Source organism: Cyprinus carpio, unplaced genomic scaffold (assembly GCF_018340385.1).
Source record: "Cyprinus carpio isolate SPL01 unplaced genomic scaffold, ASM1834038v1 S000000094, whole genome shotgun sequence".
Classification (NCBI taxonomy): domain Eukaryota; kingdom Metazoa; phylum Chordata; class Actinopteri; order Cypriniformes; family Cyprinidae; genus Cyprinus; species Cyprinus carpio.
This window is the reverse complement of record NW_024872846.1, coordinates 1-17,660: the sequence shown is the minus strand read 5'-3', so window position 1 is coordinate 17,660 and position 17,660 is coordinate 1. Positions and strand designations below refer to the sequence as shown.

At 38.6% G+C, this 17,660-nt stretch overlaps 2 protein-coding genes across 2 annotated transcripts; both read right to left on the bottom strand.

The window, feature by feature from the left end:
- Positions 1-1,531: 1,531 nt before the first annotated feature.
- On the bottom strand, positions 1,532-8,604 carry LOC109102077. Its single transcript, XM_042753829.1, has 10 exons — positions 8,552-8,604; positions 8,109-8,208; positions 7,881-8,008; positions 7,742-7,801; positions 7,240-7,305; positions 7,101-7,157; positions 6,226-6,285; positions 5,601-5,797; positions 3,147-3,306; positions 1,532-2,102 (listed from the first exon to the last, which is right to left on the bottom strand). Coding segments are annotated over exons 2-10 (861 nt in total). The 5' UTR covers positions 8,111-8,208; positions 8,552-8,604; the 3' UTR covers positions 1,532-1,971.
- An 11-nt stretch (positions 8,605-8,615) lies between these two features.
- On the bottom strand, positions 8,616-12,012 carry LOC109062656. The gene is made up of 2 exons (XM_042753828.1): positions 11,825-12,012; positions 8,616-10,903 (listed from the first exon to the last, which is right to left on the bottom strand). Exon 2 carries the CDS (start codon positions 10,850-10,852, stop codon positions 8,834-8,836), a length of 2,019 nt encoding a protein of 672 aa, XP_042609762.1. The 5' UTR covers positions 10,853-10,903; positions 11,825-12,012; the 3' UTR covers positions 8,616-8,833.
- Positions 12,013-17,660: the final 5,648 nt, after the last annotated feature.

Genomic DNA, 17,660 nt, shown 5'->3' with positions numbered 1-17,660 from the left:
TTTCCAATAGCAAATTCTCGTTACTATATTGACACACACATGCAAAACTTTTGTTACGTCTAATAATATTCCTAGACAAATAACATCTAAATAACGAGGGACGTAACACACACATATAATCTAGATGTGTCCGTGGTTGATGGCCAACCAACCGCCCGCCGCCAGAGTCTAGCCCTGGCAGCATCGTGGGGAAACATATGCAACCCATTCGAACTTTTGCACCACGAAAACAAACACTTGCGTCCCATGATTGCCTCACTCATCTACTGCACGATATCACAGCTTGCTTGACATGTCTGTCATTGGAAAGATCCACGTGGTGTCATGAATAATTAAGAGTGTCTTCTCATTGGATAAAAAACTCAGTCTCGTTAATAATTATGAAACACCGATGAGTCATCAAAGTACTATCGTGCTCTGCCACGTCACAGCCTGTGACGTGGACAGGATGAAGATTTTAAACCCGGAAGACGAAAATAGCGTATAAAAACTAAAATTTAACCATTTCCCCCCTACTATTAAATCTAACAGATGCTAACATTGTCTTCAATGGTGTTCAACACACATACCTCTGTTAAAATCTCAGAAATTTTGGTTTAGGGTTTCATGACCCTTTAAGCCTCACCATCCCTCTGTTTCTCCCTCCACAGAACCTGGCGAAGCCCCCCCTCCACTCCTCAATAAATAACCCCCACAAATCAATAAATATTCGGCCCAAATTTGCATCTTTCTTATGGCCCACATTTGGCCTTGACTGACGGCGTTGACTCAGGGTGAGTGTGGCTGCCTTAACTCAGCCACAAATCCACCTTATATGGGCCACATCTGAAATTCTGTTATGGCCCACATTTGGCCTTGACTTACGGCGTAGACTCAGGGTGAGTGTGGCTGCCTAATCTCAGCCACAGTTTCACCCTATATGGGCCAGATGTCAGGTGTGATGTGGACCAAATCTGGGCCAAATAAATGTACCATAATGTTCACCTTACATGGGCCAAAGGAATTAATCACTTCACCTTCAATGTGCCAGATGTGTGCCAGATCAGAGCCATACCATATTCTCACCTATGTTGCCGGCCAGATGCGGGCCAGGTATGGGCCAAAAGACTTAATCACAGCTTCCCCTTAAATGTGCCAGATGTCAGACATATAATGGGCCAGATGTGTGCCAGACTTCCCCTTAAATGTGCCAGATGTCAGGCATCTAAAGGGCCAGATGTGTGCCAGATCAGGGCCATACCATCCCGTCACCTATGCTGCGGGCCAGGTATGGGCCAGAGGAATTAATCACACCCTTAACAAGCCGTATGTCAGTTATGTACCAGCCATGTGCCAGGGGAAATCATGCTGGGTGTCAGCTCAGAACCTAGAAAATGGACATCAATTATGTATAGACCAGGACAAGTTACCACAGGTCCAATCAGGTAAGGACCAAAAACTATTTTGAATTACCATCTCACAACGTTCAAACCTCTTCCTGATCCTCAATCCACCTTGTAATAGAGCAGTTCTAGTAAAAAACAATGACTGCTTTTGTTATTCATTTCCATTTATTAAAATTAAAGAACAGTGAGCTAAATAGAAAATGTTAGATTTTCTGAATGGGCCAATAAACAAAAAATGCCTGTGGGCACATCTGCAGTCCGTGAGCTCCTGTGGAACAACGTTTGCATTCCCCCTTGTAAGTTTTGGGAAAAAATAGTGTTTAATGTCCTCTGTTACAATCAACTTGTGTTCACGAAATGACAGCACCTCTGCCTAGCGTTAAATATATTTTTTGATGGTTGCTCCACTCTAACACAATGCAAAAAACACCCATTATAATGGCTGAAAACAGAATAAAACTAAGCCACATTGAACAAAGTTAACAAAACAAATTAAACTTTAAATTTGTCACAACAATTAAAGTATGTAGCTGAAAGTATGCTGAACTATAGCATTGTTCCTAACAAGTAGACTGTCTCAGTTACATCAGTTATCAGTTCGCTGCCTGGCACGGCGTCCTCCATCTCTGTCTCCAGCAAGATGGAGCCACCTTTTAATCCACAGTTCAGTTTCTTGATCTGTTGATGTTGCTGTAAGTCGGTTTCTTCGTACAGCCTCTAAAATGAGATAGTTGGTTGTGTAAGTTATAGTAAAATATTATCAGTAAGAAAAGAATTTATAACTTTTGACATCAGTTGAAACAAGACATTAGTAATATTGTATATATAGTCAGTGATTCTAGTACGTAATTTTAAAGCAATGTGACACTGAAAGTCAATATAACATACATACAATACATATGATGCCACTGTCAAGCTCAGATATGTCATATGCATTTACCAGTCAACGTTCAGGACAGGCATGCAAAGTGGTTAGGGTTGATAAGGTGAGAATGTGTGAGCTGAAAAAACCACAGACTTGCAATAGGGCTCTGAAAAATAATACTCTGACTTTTAGGATTACTCTGGTGCTGGTCTCAGGCAAACTAAATTACAGGATTGAGCAAAATAAAGTAAAGTAAGAGTAAAGTATTTATTTAATGAGTGCAAATGAACATATGACACAGGGACACTGCATTGGGTGTGGGGAGTTAGAAGGCAAATTTATATAATAAAGTCATGCTAAATGTTGAGCAATATTTATGTTTTTGTACACATTTTATGGCCAGGATAACCTATATCCAACAACAGTCTGTGAAAGCGTTATTATTAGAGTAGAATCCTATTTTTATCCCTCCAGTTTGATGTGAAAACTGAATATTGTTGAAATATTGTCAGTTGTTGACTAAAAACATATGTTGATACAACTATACGTTAGGGTACTGAATGATAACGCAAGTTAGTCGTTTTGATGTTCCGGACCTTTTGGGAAATTTTCTCTAACTGGACCTGTTGTATTCTAATTGAATACCCCTGCTGTAAAGTGATGCAGCTGAATTACGTCACTTCTGACAAACTGTTCCCCACTTTCCCTTACACACCAGTCACGTTCTGAAATCTAGACTAAAACAATACAGGCTCAGAGTTAAGAACTTGCTTTCTGAAACAGGGCCAGAGGTGTAGGTGTATGCATGTTTGTGGGTGAGGTAAGCAGCAAGTTCCAACAAATGCACAAATGTCAGTGAAAGCTGTGGCAACAACACCTACACCACTGCGACTCACCATTGATTATCCCTCTTAGAATAAGGTTCTTGAAGGCTGCCTTGCCATTGGCTCCTTTCCAATTCATCTGTCTGGCAAGTTCATTGGTCAAGAGGTATCCCATCATTCTCCAAACAGTGTCCTTAACGGCTGTACCTACTCTTTGTGCCAAGGTAATCGTCTGTTAAACAAGGGGAAAAAAAAGACAGCAAGCATTAAGTGTCACATGTAGCTAATTTGACTTAGATGACAGAGGAGATAGACGTTCAAGTAGAATCAAACTCTGTCAGAGACAAAATATGTTCCACCTGGAGTGGAAGCATCCAAGCCAAACATCTGACCACATTTCAGTGCATAAAAAAAACCATTGATTCTTGAAATCGTATCATAGTCATTTTAGATTGAGCCACTTTGTTGCCTATTTTGTTATAAATAAATAACCCCTCACCACAGTAATACTGTAATTCTGTGGGAAACACTGAGCACTGTTAATCTGCAGTTAATTTTCATTTAGAGTTTATTTAATAGTCAGTGTTTTATAATGTACAGTTGATTGGAACCACAGTCAGAGAAGCCATTGCTAATGGGGATTCTACTAGTGCTTAGAGCTCCTGTAGCTCAAGTGGTAGAGCATTGCGTTATCAAGTGCAAGGATAGGGGTTCGATCCCCGGGAACACATGATAGGTAAAAATTGATAGTCAAATTGATGACCAAAATTGATGGCCAAAAGTTTTGAGAATTACATAAATATTAGTTTTTAAAAAGTTTGCTGCTAAACTGCTTTTAGATCTGTGTTTTAGTTGTTTCTGTGATGTACTGAAATATAATTACAAGCACTTCATACGTTTCAAAGGCTTTTATCGACAATTACATGACATTTATGCAAAGAGTCAGTATTTGCAGTGTTGGCCCTTCTTTTTCAGGACCTCTGCAATTCGACAGGGCATGCTCTCAATCAACTTCTGGGCCAAATCATGACTGATAGCAACCCATTCTTTCATAATAACTTCTTGGAGTTTGTCAGAATTAGTGGGTTTTTGTTTGTCCACCCGCCTCTTGAGGATTGACCACAAGTTCTCAATGGGATTAAGATCTGGGGAGTTTCCAGGCCATGGACCCAAAATTTCAACATTCTGGTCCCCGAGCCACTTAGTTATCACTTTTGCCTTATGGCACGGTGCTCCATCGTGCTGGAAAATGCATTGTTCTTCACCAAACTGTTGTTGGGTTGTTGGAAAGAAGTTGCTGTTGGAGGGTGTTTTGGTACCATTCTTTATTCATGGCTGTGTTTTTGGGCAGAATTGTGAGTGAGCCCACTCCCTTGGATGAGAAGCAACCCCACACATGAATGGTGTCAGGATGCTTTACTGTTGGCATGACACAGGACTGATGGTAGTGCTCACCTTTTCTTCTCCGGACAAGCCTTTTTCCAGATGCCCCAAACAATCGGAAAGGGGCTTCATCGGAGAATATGACTTTGCCCCAGTCCTCAGCAGTCCATTCACTATACATTCTGCAGAAGATCAATCTGTCCCTGATGTTTTTTTTGGGAGAGAAGTGGCTTCTTTGCTGCCCTTCTTGACACCAGGCCATCTTCCAAAAGTCTTCGCCTCACTGTGCGTGCAGATGCACTCACACCTGCCTGCTGCCATTCCTGAGCAAGCTCTGCACTGGTGGCACTCCGATCCCGCAGCTGAATCCTCTTTAGGAGACGATCCTGGCGCTTGCTGGACTTTCTTGGATGCCCTGAAGCCTTCTTTACAAGAATTGAACCTCTTTCCTTGAAGTTCTTGATGAACCTATAAATTGTTGATTTAGGTGCAATCTTAGTAGCCACAATATCCTTGCCTGTGAAGCCATTTTTTTGCACCGCAATGATGGCTGCACGCATTTCTTTGCAGGTCACCATGGTTAACAATGGAAGAACAATGATTTCAAGCATCACCCTCCTTTTAACATGTCAAGTCTGCCATTCTAACCCAATCAGCCTGACATAATGATCTCCAGCCTTGTGCTCGTCAACATTCTCACCTGAGTTAACAAGATGATTACTGAAATGATCTCAGCAGGTCCTTTAATGACAGCAATGAAATGCAGTGGAAAGGTTTTTTTTGGGATTAAGTAAATTTTCATGGCAAAGAAGGACTATGCAATTCATCTGATCACTCTTCATAACATTCTGGAGTATATGCAAATTGCTATTATAAAAACTTAAGCAGCAACTTTTCCAATTTCCAATATTTATGTAATTCTCAAAACTTTTGGCCACGACTGTATGTCGCTTTGGATAAAAGTGTCTGATAAATGCATAAATTTAATTTAATTTAATTTACTAAAGAGATTTTTCCAATGAAGGATAGTTAAAAAAAACATGTCTGCTGTCATTTATGGTTCTTTGTGAGAGAGATAATCGTATTGGATTGAATTACCTTATACATAATCTCTTATAATGGTATTGTACCAATATACATTACCAGAGTTTTCTTGAATTCTTGATCAAGCAGCTGTCCCTCCAAAACCAGAAGCTCTTGAAGGGTTGCAACCGGAAGTGTTTCCGGTGGTAGAGATGGGCTCTCTTCTGCAGTTCCCTTTAACTGATGAACTAGCTTCACCAAAATGCCCATCTGATCTTTGATGACTTCTTGATTGGTCAGGATGGTTCGTATCACAGCTAAAACAGTGATCAGAAGATACAGTCTATTTAGTTGAAGTATATGCATTAAAAAAACTATAACTTTATGTTTCTAGCCTGCCAATTTCATTTCACTTGTGGAATAATGATGTGGAAAAATACAACTCCTAAGTCTTTTAATAGAAGATTCATCGATTGCATTTTTCCTGGCTTATAATTTTTTCAGGTCTGACCTGCTGATTCCAATTTTCTTTCTTTTTAAGAATTATAATTGACAGCATACACAAAGATATTTTTTACTTTCCTTTAATGGAAAGTTATTTCTAAAAAAAACATGGCATTGTAATTGCATTAGTCCAACTCTGCAAAGGCTCTGTACATTTTCATTGGATGCTTTAAAGACTGTCTAATAGCAAACACTACGCTCACAAAATTTAGGATGGCCATGCAAGGGTAGTGTCTCTCACATTCACTGAAGTCTGCATTTTGGGCACGAGTTGGTGTAGCTGTGGTTCTTCTATTAATCACTGCAAACAAGAGACCAAAACATCAAAATTCACATTTCAAAATGTACAACACTTTCAAAAGGCGAAGGCTCGTTTCTGTCTGTAGATAACTACAATGAAAACATGAATAATTGCACATTTTAGTTTTAAGAACAAATTTGTCTTGGAGATTTATCCATGCAAGTCTACTTCATTTTGAACCATGCGTTCAAAACGCCACCAGCTATTCAAGACAGCATACATGCTGTTCAGGAGAAACTTTGATTTAATTTATTAGTCTGAATTGACAAGTAGAACCCAGTTTTTTCAGGTCTTTTATTTGTGATATATTGTTCTCTGACATTGTTTGATTGTCATATGACACCGAAACTATTTCAGGTATGCCTTTTACAGGGGAAATATAAGAATAAGTATTATTATTATTATTTTGCAAATATTTGGAGATAGATTTTGTAAAGATGATTAGGCATTTCTGAGATGATTTCTTCATTTCTATCCTAAACATTTCTGGCTATAAGTGAAAGGGGCCAAACAAAATCTCAAATTGAGTGAGTTGTTAATTTCTTCAAGTCACATCTACTGTAATAAAGTATATATCTGAAGAAGTAACTAGTTTAGACACAAACAGTTAATCCCTTAATTCAGTCTTTCACATGTGAATGGTAAACAAAATTTACTCTGCAGGGTTTTACCTGAAAACATAACTTTCAGGTAGGTTCCAGGTAAAGCTGTAGAAGGCTCTTCACATACATTTTCATTTTCAACTTTTGTTTTTGATGCAAATAGCTTTTGAATGTTCATATTGTCAACTTCAACTGAATGCAACATTTACTCACATATGCCGGAATGGTCAGTTCTGACCTGGGATGGTGTGGTGTTTCCTCCACTGAGAGCTATAGTAACAGAAAGAGGAGTAAGCTGCCAGAAGTAAGGAATGTAAGAGAAAGATACAATCAATTCTGTATGTCTACTCACAATCAACATCCTCTCTCATTCTTGACAGTGGGGTAGGTGTTATGTTGCACCTTCTTTCGGAGCACACTACAGAGAAAAATAACAGGAATTTGTGGATATGACACTGAGGAAGCACATGTTTGGAAGTGTTTTCAATTTTACAGAGCAGTGCAGTGCCTAAGTTTCTGTCTGTTCTTACAAAACTTGATTTGCACAAAGACAATATCTCTCAAAATGTATTGGCCTGATTGCAGTGTGTCCCATAGAATAGCAGTCTACGTGTTTGGCGGGGGCTCAAGGTGTCATCATCTTATGATTAATTTATCTTGATCATTCAATTGTAATTTTTGGGCACATCTCTGGGCTTTCAGGTATTTTCACAATTGCATTTGAATGACATTCAGTGTAAAGGGTTGATTGTATTTTATTTGCAGGACGGTGAATTAGAAGGTATGTCATTTTGTTAGATCAATTGATTTACATTTGTTTACTCCAGTCTAGTCATGAAAAATGTCAGACTCACATTCACTGACAGCAGTCCTTTCATTGCCTGAGCTTCCTACGTTGACGGCTGTAGGAGACGCTGTAGGAGAAGCTGTGTTAAAATTCAAACCATGCCAACAATGAAAATATGACACTAAAATTGACATTAGCGTTCTTACACTGTGAAAGCAGGGAGAGTGAATAAGGCCGCTTCTTTGCAGAAGCCATTTCGGGAGGGCTGGGTAGTGTGGATGCTTGCTGCCTCTCACTTTCACTGTCTTCCTCTTCAAGGACTACATTCTTCTTCCTGCATTTAAGGTTAAATAAGAAACAAAAAATTATGGAAGGCTGTAAAATGAGTTTTGCTCATTCCATTCCGGGTCTATTCCTCCCTCTTTTTTACTTACATTCTTCTCCGTCTACGTTTGAGTGGAGAGTCTTCTGAATCTGTCAAATCTGTGAATCGTTCAGCCTCTGGCAGTTTGAGTCTTGCTTCTTCATATGTAACTTTAAAAATAAAATTTTGAAAACAAAAGCCCTCTAAATTCTATATGAAGAGTTCAGATGCAAAAGCCTCTAAATACCATCTGAAATTTTCTTCTAGAATGATCATTTTTATCAAGCTCGTATATTTAAGTTCAGTAATTTCACTTAAATGACAATTAATAGGTATTTTTCATTGTCATTTAAGTGAAATTACTGAACTTAAATATACGAGCTTGATAAAAATGATCATTCTAGAAGAAAATTTCAGATGGCATTTAGAGGCTTTTGCATCTGAACTCTTCATATACAGAAAGTGTAAGTAAAATATTGTCTTCTTTCTACCTTTGCTTAATATGATGCGTACTTTGTAGGGAATCCAACGTGCTCCAGGTGGTTCCTGTGATTTCACTGCTTTTACGGTTTTTCTTCACGTTTGTACGGTGGCCACAAACAGGTGTTATTTTTCACCCAAATGTCAGGGACTACTTCCACTTCATTAGTAGATTCAAAAATAACAATGAGAAACATCTCCTGATAAAAAAGTAAACTGATTAGCCAGTAAAACTCTAAAGATATGATAAATAAAAGGATGCTACAACGATCAACTATAATAAACTTTGTACAAAGACTAGACAAGTGCTTCAGATTAATCTGTGTGAGGAAGAGGGAACACTGCAAACTTGTCTCCCAAGGGCAACCGCACACACTTTTGCACAGGCTTAACCATCTCTACACAGTGCATCACAGGAGACAAATGAGAGACGATGTATATTCCCAGTTCCTTTGAGTCGAGTGGGTAACTGTAAAGTGCTTCTTTGACTCTATACTCCTGGTACATGGCATACACTTTGTCTTCATGACTAACTATGTTTTGCACAGAAACAACGTTCCCGTCAATGACAATGCAGTCATCTTTACTTGATGTTTTTAGAATGACACCATCGGCTGTCAACTGCTTGAACTGACTGACATTTTCCAAAAGGCCCTCTGGTACTGGCCCATCATGATGTGGAGATTTTAAAAAGGGTTCCTGCTCAATGGGTGAATCAAAATCACAGCCCCTCTGTTCATGTTCAGATAACCTGCGTATAACCTGTGGTAGAGGATTGTGAGCTTTCCTTATCATTCTCTTAAGTTCACCCAATAAGTTCTCATAAGGGAAGCCAGAGATACCATCTAAATGGCCATGTACCTTCACATCACCAGCAAGATGCACTAACCCATGAATGTTGTACACTACTTGGTCTTTACCATATAGCAAGCCATAATGCTCCACAAATGAGACAAGAAAATGATGAGCCAAGTGGTTCAATTGTAAACAATACTGCGGGCTAACCAAAATATAGATAGCAACAGAAAGAAGCATGAAGTTATCATACACTTGAGGCAGCAAGACACCTTTCAAAACTATAGGACCAGTGAACAGCAAAAATTGGCGCAGTTCTGTTGCTTTCCACCTCAGTCTCTCATTGAGTGCCCGAGGTTTCCTTGCAAATTCAGATGGAATATGATGTGCTAATGCCAAAAGTTTATCAGAGATTAAGGATGCTTGCAAAGACGAAATTCTGGTGCGCAAAGAGCCAGCAGTGCCAACCCACAGTTCAAGAAGTCTCCTCATAACACCCAAACACACTAAGTGCATGTAATCATGGGGAAAACCAGCAACCATATCAACTCCAGTATCTACCAGAGGACAATGAGTAAGGTGGTGATCTTCATTTGCTTCTAATCTAAAGGATTCATCTGTTCTACATGCAGCAGTGAGCTCAGGAAATGTCATACGGTGATTTGTGTATATTCCTCTTTGTAAGCACTTATCACAGCCATAATATCCAGTGTGGGACTTGATACCTTTGATAAATGCCCTTGCTGGTGCATCACAAATAACAGAACAAACTTTCAAGAGAAATGTTTTGCCCTGACAAACAAAGCCAGTACTGATGCTTTTCAGCTCTTGAACTAAATGTTTTAGATAGTCAGACAGTGTTTTGGGCTTTGCTGTCCCACAAAACAATGCTATCACAAAAGGCTTTTTGGAGAGTCTTGGTAATTTACCCAGAATGGGCCAAAACTGAATGGATGAGCTTTTAAAAAGAGGTAATCCATCAAAATTTAGCTGTAAAAGAAATTCATAGCCTTCTGGAAAAGAGGATAATAACCTGGTGAACTTTCTTTGGACAACATTCACTATACCAAAATAGTGAAATGAGCCACCAGCAAGCATCTCCACTTTGTAGTCTGTCTTTGTTTTAAGCAGTGACCTTCCATCCTTTGGCAGGAAGGGAAAGTATATCCTAAGAATTGACAGTAAGGCTGACAGAGCCACCAAAGACACCCCAAATCTAACTGCCCAGTCACCTAAGCTGCCCAATAAAATTTCATGGTCGCTCTTCACACTGCTAGAACCACTACAGCCAATGCTGTCTTCCATATCAAGACATCCTTCCCTATTGAGCACAATCTCTTCAATCAGGCTATCAAGGGGTTCTCGCATGTCTTGTTGACATCCTTCCCTATTAAGCTCAGGCTCATCAATGTGACTTTCAAGATGCTGGTTAATGCTCTCGCCTTCTTTACCAGATGGCAGAGTGACTATTTTTTGCATTAAATTATCCACTCTTTTCCTAGCCTTCCTCCTTAAATTGCTATGCTTGTAATAGTCCATGTCACCTGTTTCTTCAGTTCAACCCTTCAGAAATTTTCCTGTGGATCTAATCTGTACAGAGAGAGACAGAGGTGGGGACACACAGAACAAAGGTAGATAGCCTATTAGTTAACATTAACAGTCAGCATCTATATTGTACTTTTAGTTACTTCTTAGGCTTATTTAACGTGCAGCGTCCATTACAGTTATGAATAATTTATAATTCTTCTATGCACATGCATATGGCACATATTAAATGATCTGCAAGAAAACCTGTTTATATGTGCCCAATAAACGGCATGTTGCTACAGCAATTAACAAGAATCTAGTAAACTTACTTAACTTTAACTAATAGATATCACAATGAAATTTCCCAAATTAATAAATATTAACAGTTACTTGCATTGAGATAATGATTTGTTATATTACGAGTTTTCTGAAAATTTGATGAGACTAACATGCACAATGTTAACTTGCATTTACTGAACCAGGTTTAACTCTTTTTTTATTTTTTTTCATGTTATAGTCATTGATTTTTACAAAGGGTATTTTAGAAATCTCTCTTTATCACTCCACAAATCAGAATAATAAAATAGCCATAGAAAGTATCTAACAATCAGGCTAGTGTAAAAACCATTCAGATTACTATAAAAGTGGTGAAAATCTAAGATATTTATCGCTCTTTAAACGTTTATTAGATTGTTATTATTATAATTAATCCAGAATGTATGCCTGTTTGCAGTGCACAAAAAACATATCTAAATAAATCTGCACATGTCGGTTCAACACAACTTCAGTGTCCTAAAATGGCATCTGGCGCTAATTTTACCTAGCTTAACTTTAGCTCCGTTAGCTTATTTGAGTCAGCTAACATACCTAAATATCATTTCAGTCGTGCTTCTAACGTCTACTAGCAAACCAACACTCTTAGTATCTCATTACAATTTGTATTGTACAGTTAAATGTTTTTTAACAGTATAAATAATTACTTACCAGTAAGCTCAAAGCTCGACTGCAGAGACCACCGGACTTTTTAACCGCGAAGCAGAGAGCGCGCCCGCGAATACACGCGCAAATGCGCATGCACGTACCGTTGCAGTGTCATGCCTGCTGTAGCTGACACCGAGCGGCAACCTCGCGCTCTTTCTCGTGAAGCCAACAAGGAAGTGACTAAAACTGTAATTTTGGTCTATATAGCTACTTTTGCCCTTGATGACAACTGTGAGGGGGGTGAATTTTTTTTTATAACTCATCCGTTTAAATTATATTAAGCCTTAAAGTTCTGCATAATTAAGGGCGTGGCCACTTGAGTGACAGGTGGATTGCCGCTGCTTTACAGTCTATGGCTGACACTTACCTTCTTATAGTTTTATATTTCACAGTTCTTTTTTTATTTCAGTGACAAACACACACTTTATTTATCTATCTATAAATAACATGTTCTCTCTAGCGCCAAACAATTTCACACGATAAGTAATAATAAATAATAAAAACTGTCCCAAGTTAGCTAATCTGAAAGGGGTGTTGTAAGAAAAATACAATCAACCACACATACACAGGGTGCAAATATATATGTGTATATATATATATATATATATATATATATATATATATATATATATATATATATATATATATATATATATATGTTAGATATTTTTTTTATTTTTTTTTTTTTTTTTTTTTTTTTTTTTTTTTTTTAAAAACACTCGGCCACCTCTGGCCTACACACAATTCTTGCCTTCACCTAATAATAGCAATAATTAAATCAGGTTGTAAAGTGAAATAGAGTTTGTAACTCCCCTTCTGCTAAGTAGCAGACATAGGCATAAATAAATTATTCATTGGAGCTTTGGGGGGAAAAGCTGCTCTGTAGTTTTAGTGATTGCAGTAGAAACATTTAGCAGTGTAAACAGGCTGTGGCTGGGTGGGTCCTTATTTGGGCTCTGTGTAAGCACCACCTCACTGATATCACTCAAAATTGGTAACTGGTCCTGGGCCGTGCACATTGCCAGGTGTTGATTTTTGAGTGAAGATTCACCGTACCACATGCGAGGTTGTCTAAGTATTTCAACAAGTTAAATGATTCACAGTGTTGGGGGTAACGCATTACAAGTAACTCGAGTTACGTAATCATATTACTTTTTTTCAAGTAACTAGTAAAGTAACGCATTACTTTTTAATTTACAAGAAAATATCTGAGTTACTTTTTCAAAAAAGTAACGCCAGTTTCTTTGTTTTTCCATTTATTGACTGACAAATCTCCTGTCCCCATATTGGGCGAAATCAGAAGTACAGAAGCGTTGTGTGCGCTGTGTGAACATAATGTAGTTCTAGACTAAATGTGAATGTGCATTAATTCATCCTACTCACAAAAAATTTAGAGTTAGTATTCATCAAAATTAATTAAAACAGTGAAATGCAAACTTAGAATATGACACAAAACTGCAATAACTAAATATATTAAATAACACAAATGTATCTATTCCCATTTTATTAACTAGTGTCTTTGCTGCTGACCTTTGATAATCCAGTTCAACCATACTAATGAGCAAAAATGACTTTAGATAAACTAACAGTTGTGCTTACATTGCACATTGTTTTTTTTTTATTGCTGAAGAGTGTTGAACCTTCTCCTGTGTGCTACTGTACAGACGTGAATTTACTTTTCCTTCAGCCTGAGGTTTATTCATCACTCTTCTTGGTGTGAAAAGGCTTTAACATTTGCTATAAATAGAACTTCTTATATTAAAAACAATCAAGCCCTGCTCATATTTAAAAAGTAACGCAAAAGTAACGTAATGCATTACTTTCCATAAAAAGTAACTAAGTAACGTAATTAGTTACTTTTTTTGGGGAGTAACGCAATATTGTAATGCATTATTTTTAAAAGTAACTTTCCCCAACACTGATGATTCACGATTTTCAATTAAATTGTAATCCTACTTAATCAGTATTCAATTGAAGGCACCATTGTGGGATATTAAAAAGTGCCAAATAATAGGCCTACATTGAGCAATTTTTCTAAACAAGAACAATAAACAAAATATAATCAATTAACATTGTTGACATGTGAATCAGAATATTTACAATATATGCAAGAAAATTAAATTTTAATGAATAATAATAATAATGAATTTCAGTTTGTGTTAACAAGGTTTATGATTGACTGCTGAAGATGAATTAAGCAGTCTCACCGCTTAAGGTAAGAAGCTCAAGTCGGCTGTGGAGGCTTATTTTGTTTTTGTGATAAGACGGATCTTTTAGTATAGCCTATCCCTTTGTCTGTTAAGAGCTTGGCATATTTTTGCTATTTTAAACAGTCAGCTTGTGGCATTTTTTCCATGTCTGGCCCACACAGGACTTGCCAAAACCCATTTCGGCTCAAGTCTGGCCCACATAACACTTGCCGTAACCTATTTCAAGCCCGGCTCATGACATTTGGCCCAAGTCTGGCCCACACAACACTTGCCGTAACCTATTTCAAACCCGGCTCATGACATTTGGCCCAAGTCTGGCCCACACAACACTTGCCGTAACCCATTTCAAGACCGGCTCATGACATTTGGCCCAAGTCTGGCCCACACAACACTTGCCGTAACCCATTTCAAGACCGGCTCATGACATTTGGCCCAAGTCTGGCCCACACAACACTTGCCGTAACCCATTTCAAGGCCGGCTCATGACATTTGGCCCAAGTCTGGCCCACACAACACTTGCCGTAACCCATTTCAAGGCCGGCTCATGACATTTGGCCCAAGTCTGGCCCACACAACACTTGCCGTAACCCATTTCAAGCCCGGCTCATGACATCTTGGCCCAAGTCTGGCCCACACAACACTTGCCGTAACCTATTTCAAGACCGGCTCATGACATTTGGCCCAAGTCTGGCCCACACAAACACTTGCCGTAACCTATTTCAAGACCGGCTCATGACATTTGGCCCAAGTCTGGCCCACACAACACTTGCCGTAACCTATTTCAAGGCCGGCTCATGACATTTGGCCCAAGTCTGGCCCACACAACACTTGCCATAACCTATTTCATGCCCGGCTCATGACATTTGGGCCACCTTTGGCTCACACAATATTTGCCATAACCTATTTGCCGGCTCACAAGTGCCCACACAACACTTGCCGTAATTTGCCGTAACACAAGTTAGGTCCGGCTCATGACATTCGGCCCAAGTCTGGCCCACACAACACTTGCCGTAACCTATTTCAAGCCCGGCTCATGACATTTGGGCCACCTTTGGCCCACACAATATTTGCCGTAACACAAGTTAGGTCCGGCTCATGTTGAATTTGCTAAGTGCAGAGAAATAGACAGCGCAGCCTTTACCATAATTCGCGTGCAATATATCTGGTTGCCAGAACAACCTCACGCGCCACCCCTGCTGCTGCTGCGCTAATGTAGGTAAAACCGCTTTTTATGGTAACTTTACATGGGATTGTGAACTTTGTACGTTTACTACAGAAATGCTAAAATGGTATTTAAAAGTTTGACAGACAAGCGTCAAGCTACGCCTATGTGTACTAAATAGAATGCGAGCTATTTGCAGTTTAAATAGCATACTCACTAAAATACCTGCTATATATATATTATTATTTTTTTTTTTTTTTTTTTGACCAACAAATATGAAAAAAAACGCCCAAAGGAGACCCAGAAACGAAGTACAGCTCTCACACTGTGCTCGAGGAATCTGTGACAAGATCAGAAACTATAACCTAAAACATTGACTCATTCAGACGGTTGAAGATCAATAATGTTATTTTTCTTGTTTTATTGTGTTTGGTGTGAATTTCTTTACCTCTCTGTGTTGTACTCTGCCCTTTGATAATAAAGCTATCAGAGGTGATTGTTAATGCAAATCCAAAAATGGCAAAAGATCTGCGGAGGAGATGGTTGCTGCACAAGTGCTCATAGGTATGTAGGATTGTTTTGAATTTTTTCCCTATCCTCTTAAAATATATACGTTTATAGATATTGGATGGATTTAATCTGTTAAAGATTTCTGATGGACTTGTCTATTTATATATTCTGCTATATATTTTGAATATATTTTTTGTTTTTGCTCCAAATGTTTGTGACATACTGATCTTTTGTTTATATTTCATAAGCTCCGAAAACACAATTTTTATGTGATTTTTGTGGTTTTCAGGATTGGAAAAAAGTCACCCAGCAATGATATGAGAACGCTCGTGGATTCCAAATTCTAATGAAGTTTCTAGACGTTAGTAAGCAAAATGGCTTCAGAGAAGATGATAAGATTGCATTTATTGGTTTCTGGATTCAACATAATATGAATTTCAATTAATGGGATATTGTATGGGTTCTCACACCAGTGTCATAGTGCGTAATGCTGATGACTCAGCTTTTGATGTCACATTGTCATGAGGACTGGTGTAGGAAATGCCATTCACTCACCACCAGAAGTCAACACTTGACGCACATACATGGAACTCTGTGCACCACACTAGACTGTTGCACGTCACACCCGGACTAGCAGTTCCATTATCCATATCGCAAATTAATTACACCACATACAAGCTGAAGACACGATTACCACACACATCAGCTGAACTGAATGGAATGTGCACACAACTGTAACACCATTCACACAGTCATCTATAAAGATAAACACTCAGTTCTAGATCACTTTCAAATTTTCACATAATCAACTGAGCCCCTAACGATAGCTCAGTATAACCAAATGCAATCCGTGATTTAAGGTAGATGGTATGAATATGTCTTTGTCTTTTTAGTTATCCCCCCCTCCCATTTTTGCATAGTCTTGTTTCCTAGTTTTAGTAGTCTTGTTTCAGTTTCTAGTTGGTTGACCCACATGCGAGTTTAGTCTTTTTCTTCTGCTTACCCTGTTACTCATGTTTGTTCGTATTGTTCGTTCAATGAAAGGACCCACGCTTGCACCTAGGCATCTATTCTTGTGTCTGCCCTCTATATACCTGGTTTGCCATTGTTTGACCCATGCCTTGTTATGACCACACCTCGGTCCAATAAAAGCTGCCAGCATGGATCCGCACAGTCTCGCGCTAGTCAGCCCTGTTCTCACAAAAGTCAGACTAGCTTGAGTGTCCACTTTGCAAAGAAAAACATTTCCCCCTAGTGATCGTTATTGAGATAACACGCCCAGCCAACTGTGGAGTACGGTAAATTACCCTAATAAGAGTTTAGTGTCACTTATCTAATATTAATCATTTTAAACTTTTCCACCAGCAATTTGAAAATTAAAGGCATGAACTTTTTATTTTGTCTGTGTGCAGCAAATGATTGATAATTCAGTGACCAAAAATACACTTCCAGAGCTAAAAATGGTACAATAGAAAACTGCTGGTTTTGCTTTTGCTGCGCTTCTTACTTTGCTTATTTCATTACAAAGATCTGGGGGAGATTCTGAATTGGATCAGCAGTAAAGTTGATCAAAACACTTTTCCATCTGCGTCTCTCAGAATGAAATGACATCTTCAATAGAGCCATGCAGCAGTGGTAGAAAAGTTAATAAGAAATCTTCAACAAAGGTAGGCTAAAGGTTACCTTTTACCAAGCAGGGTCGACTCTGGTGCCTTAGCAAGGAGTTCTTAACAACTATAACTAATTTAGTTTATTATAAAATGTTTTATATTTTAAAGCAGACATTTTGTCAGATCAGATTTGAAATGGGTTTTTATTTGTTGTCTAGAAATGGGATTGCAGAGTTTGAACAAGACTGTTGCAGGATGGTAGATGGGGTCACTTCACACGTTATACTATTTTTGGTTGGTGTAAGGTGGTGTTTTTATCCACTGTGGTATTGAAGGCAGTGGAGAAA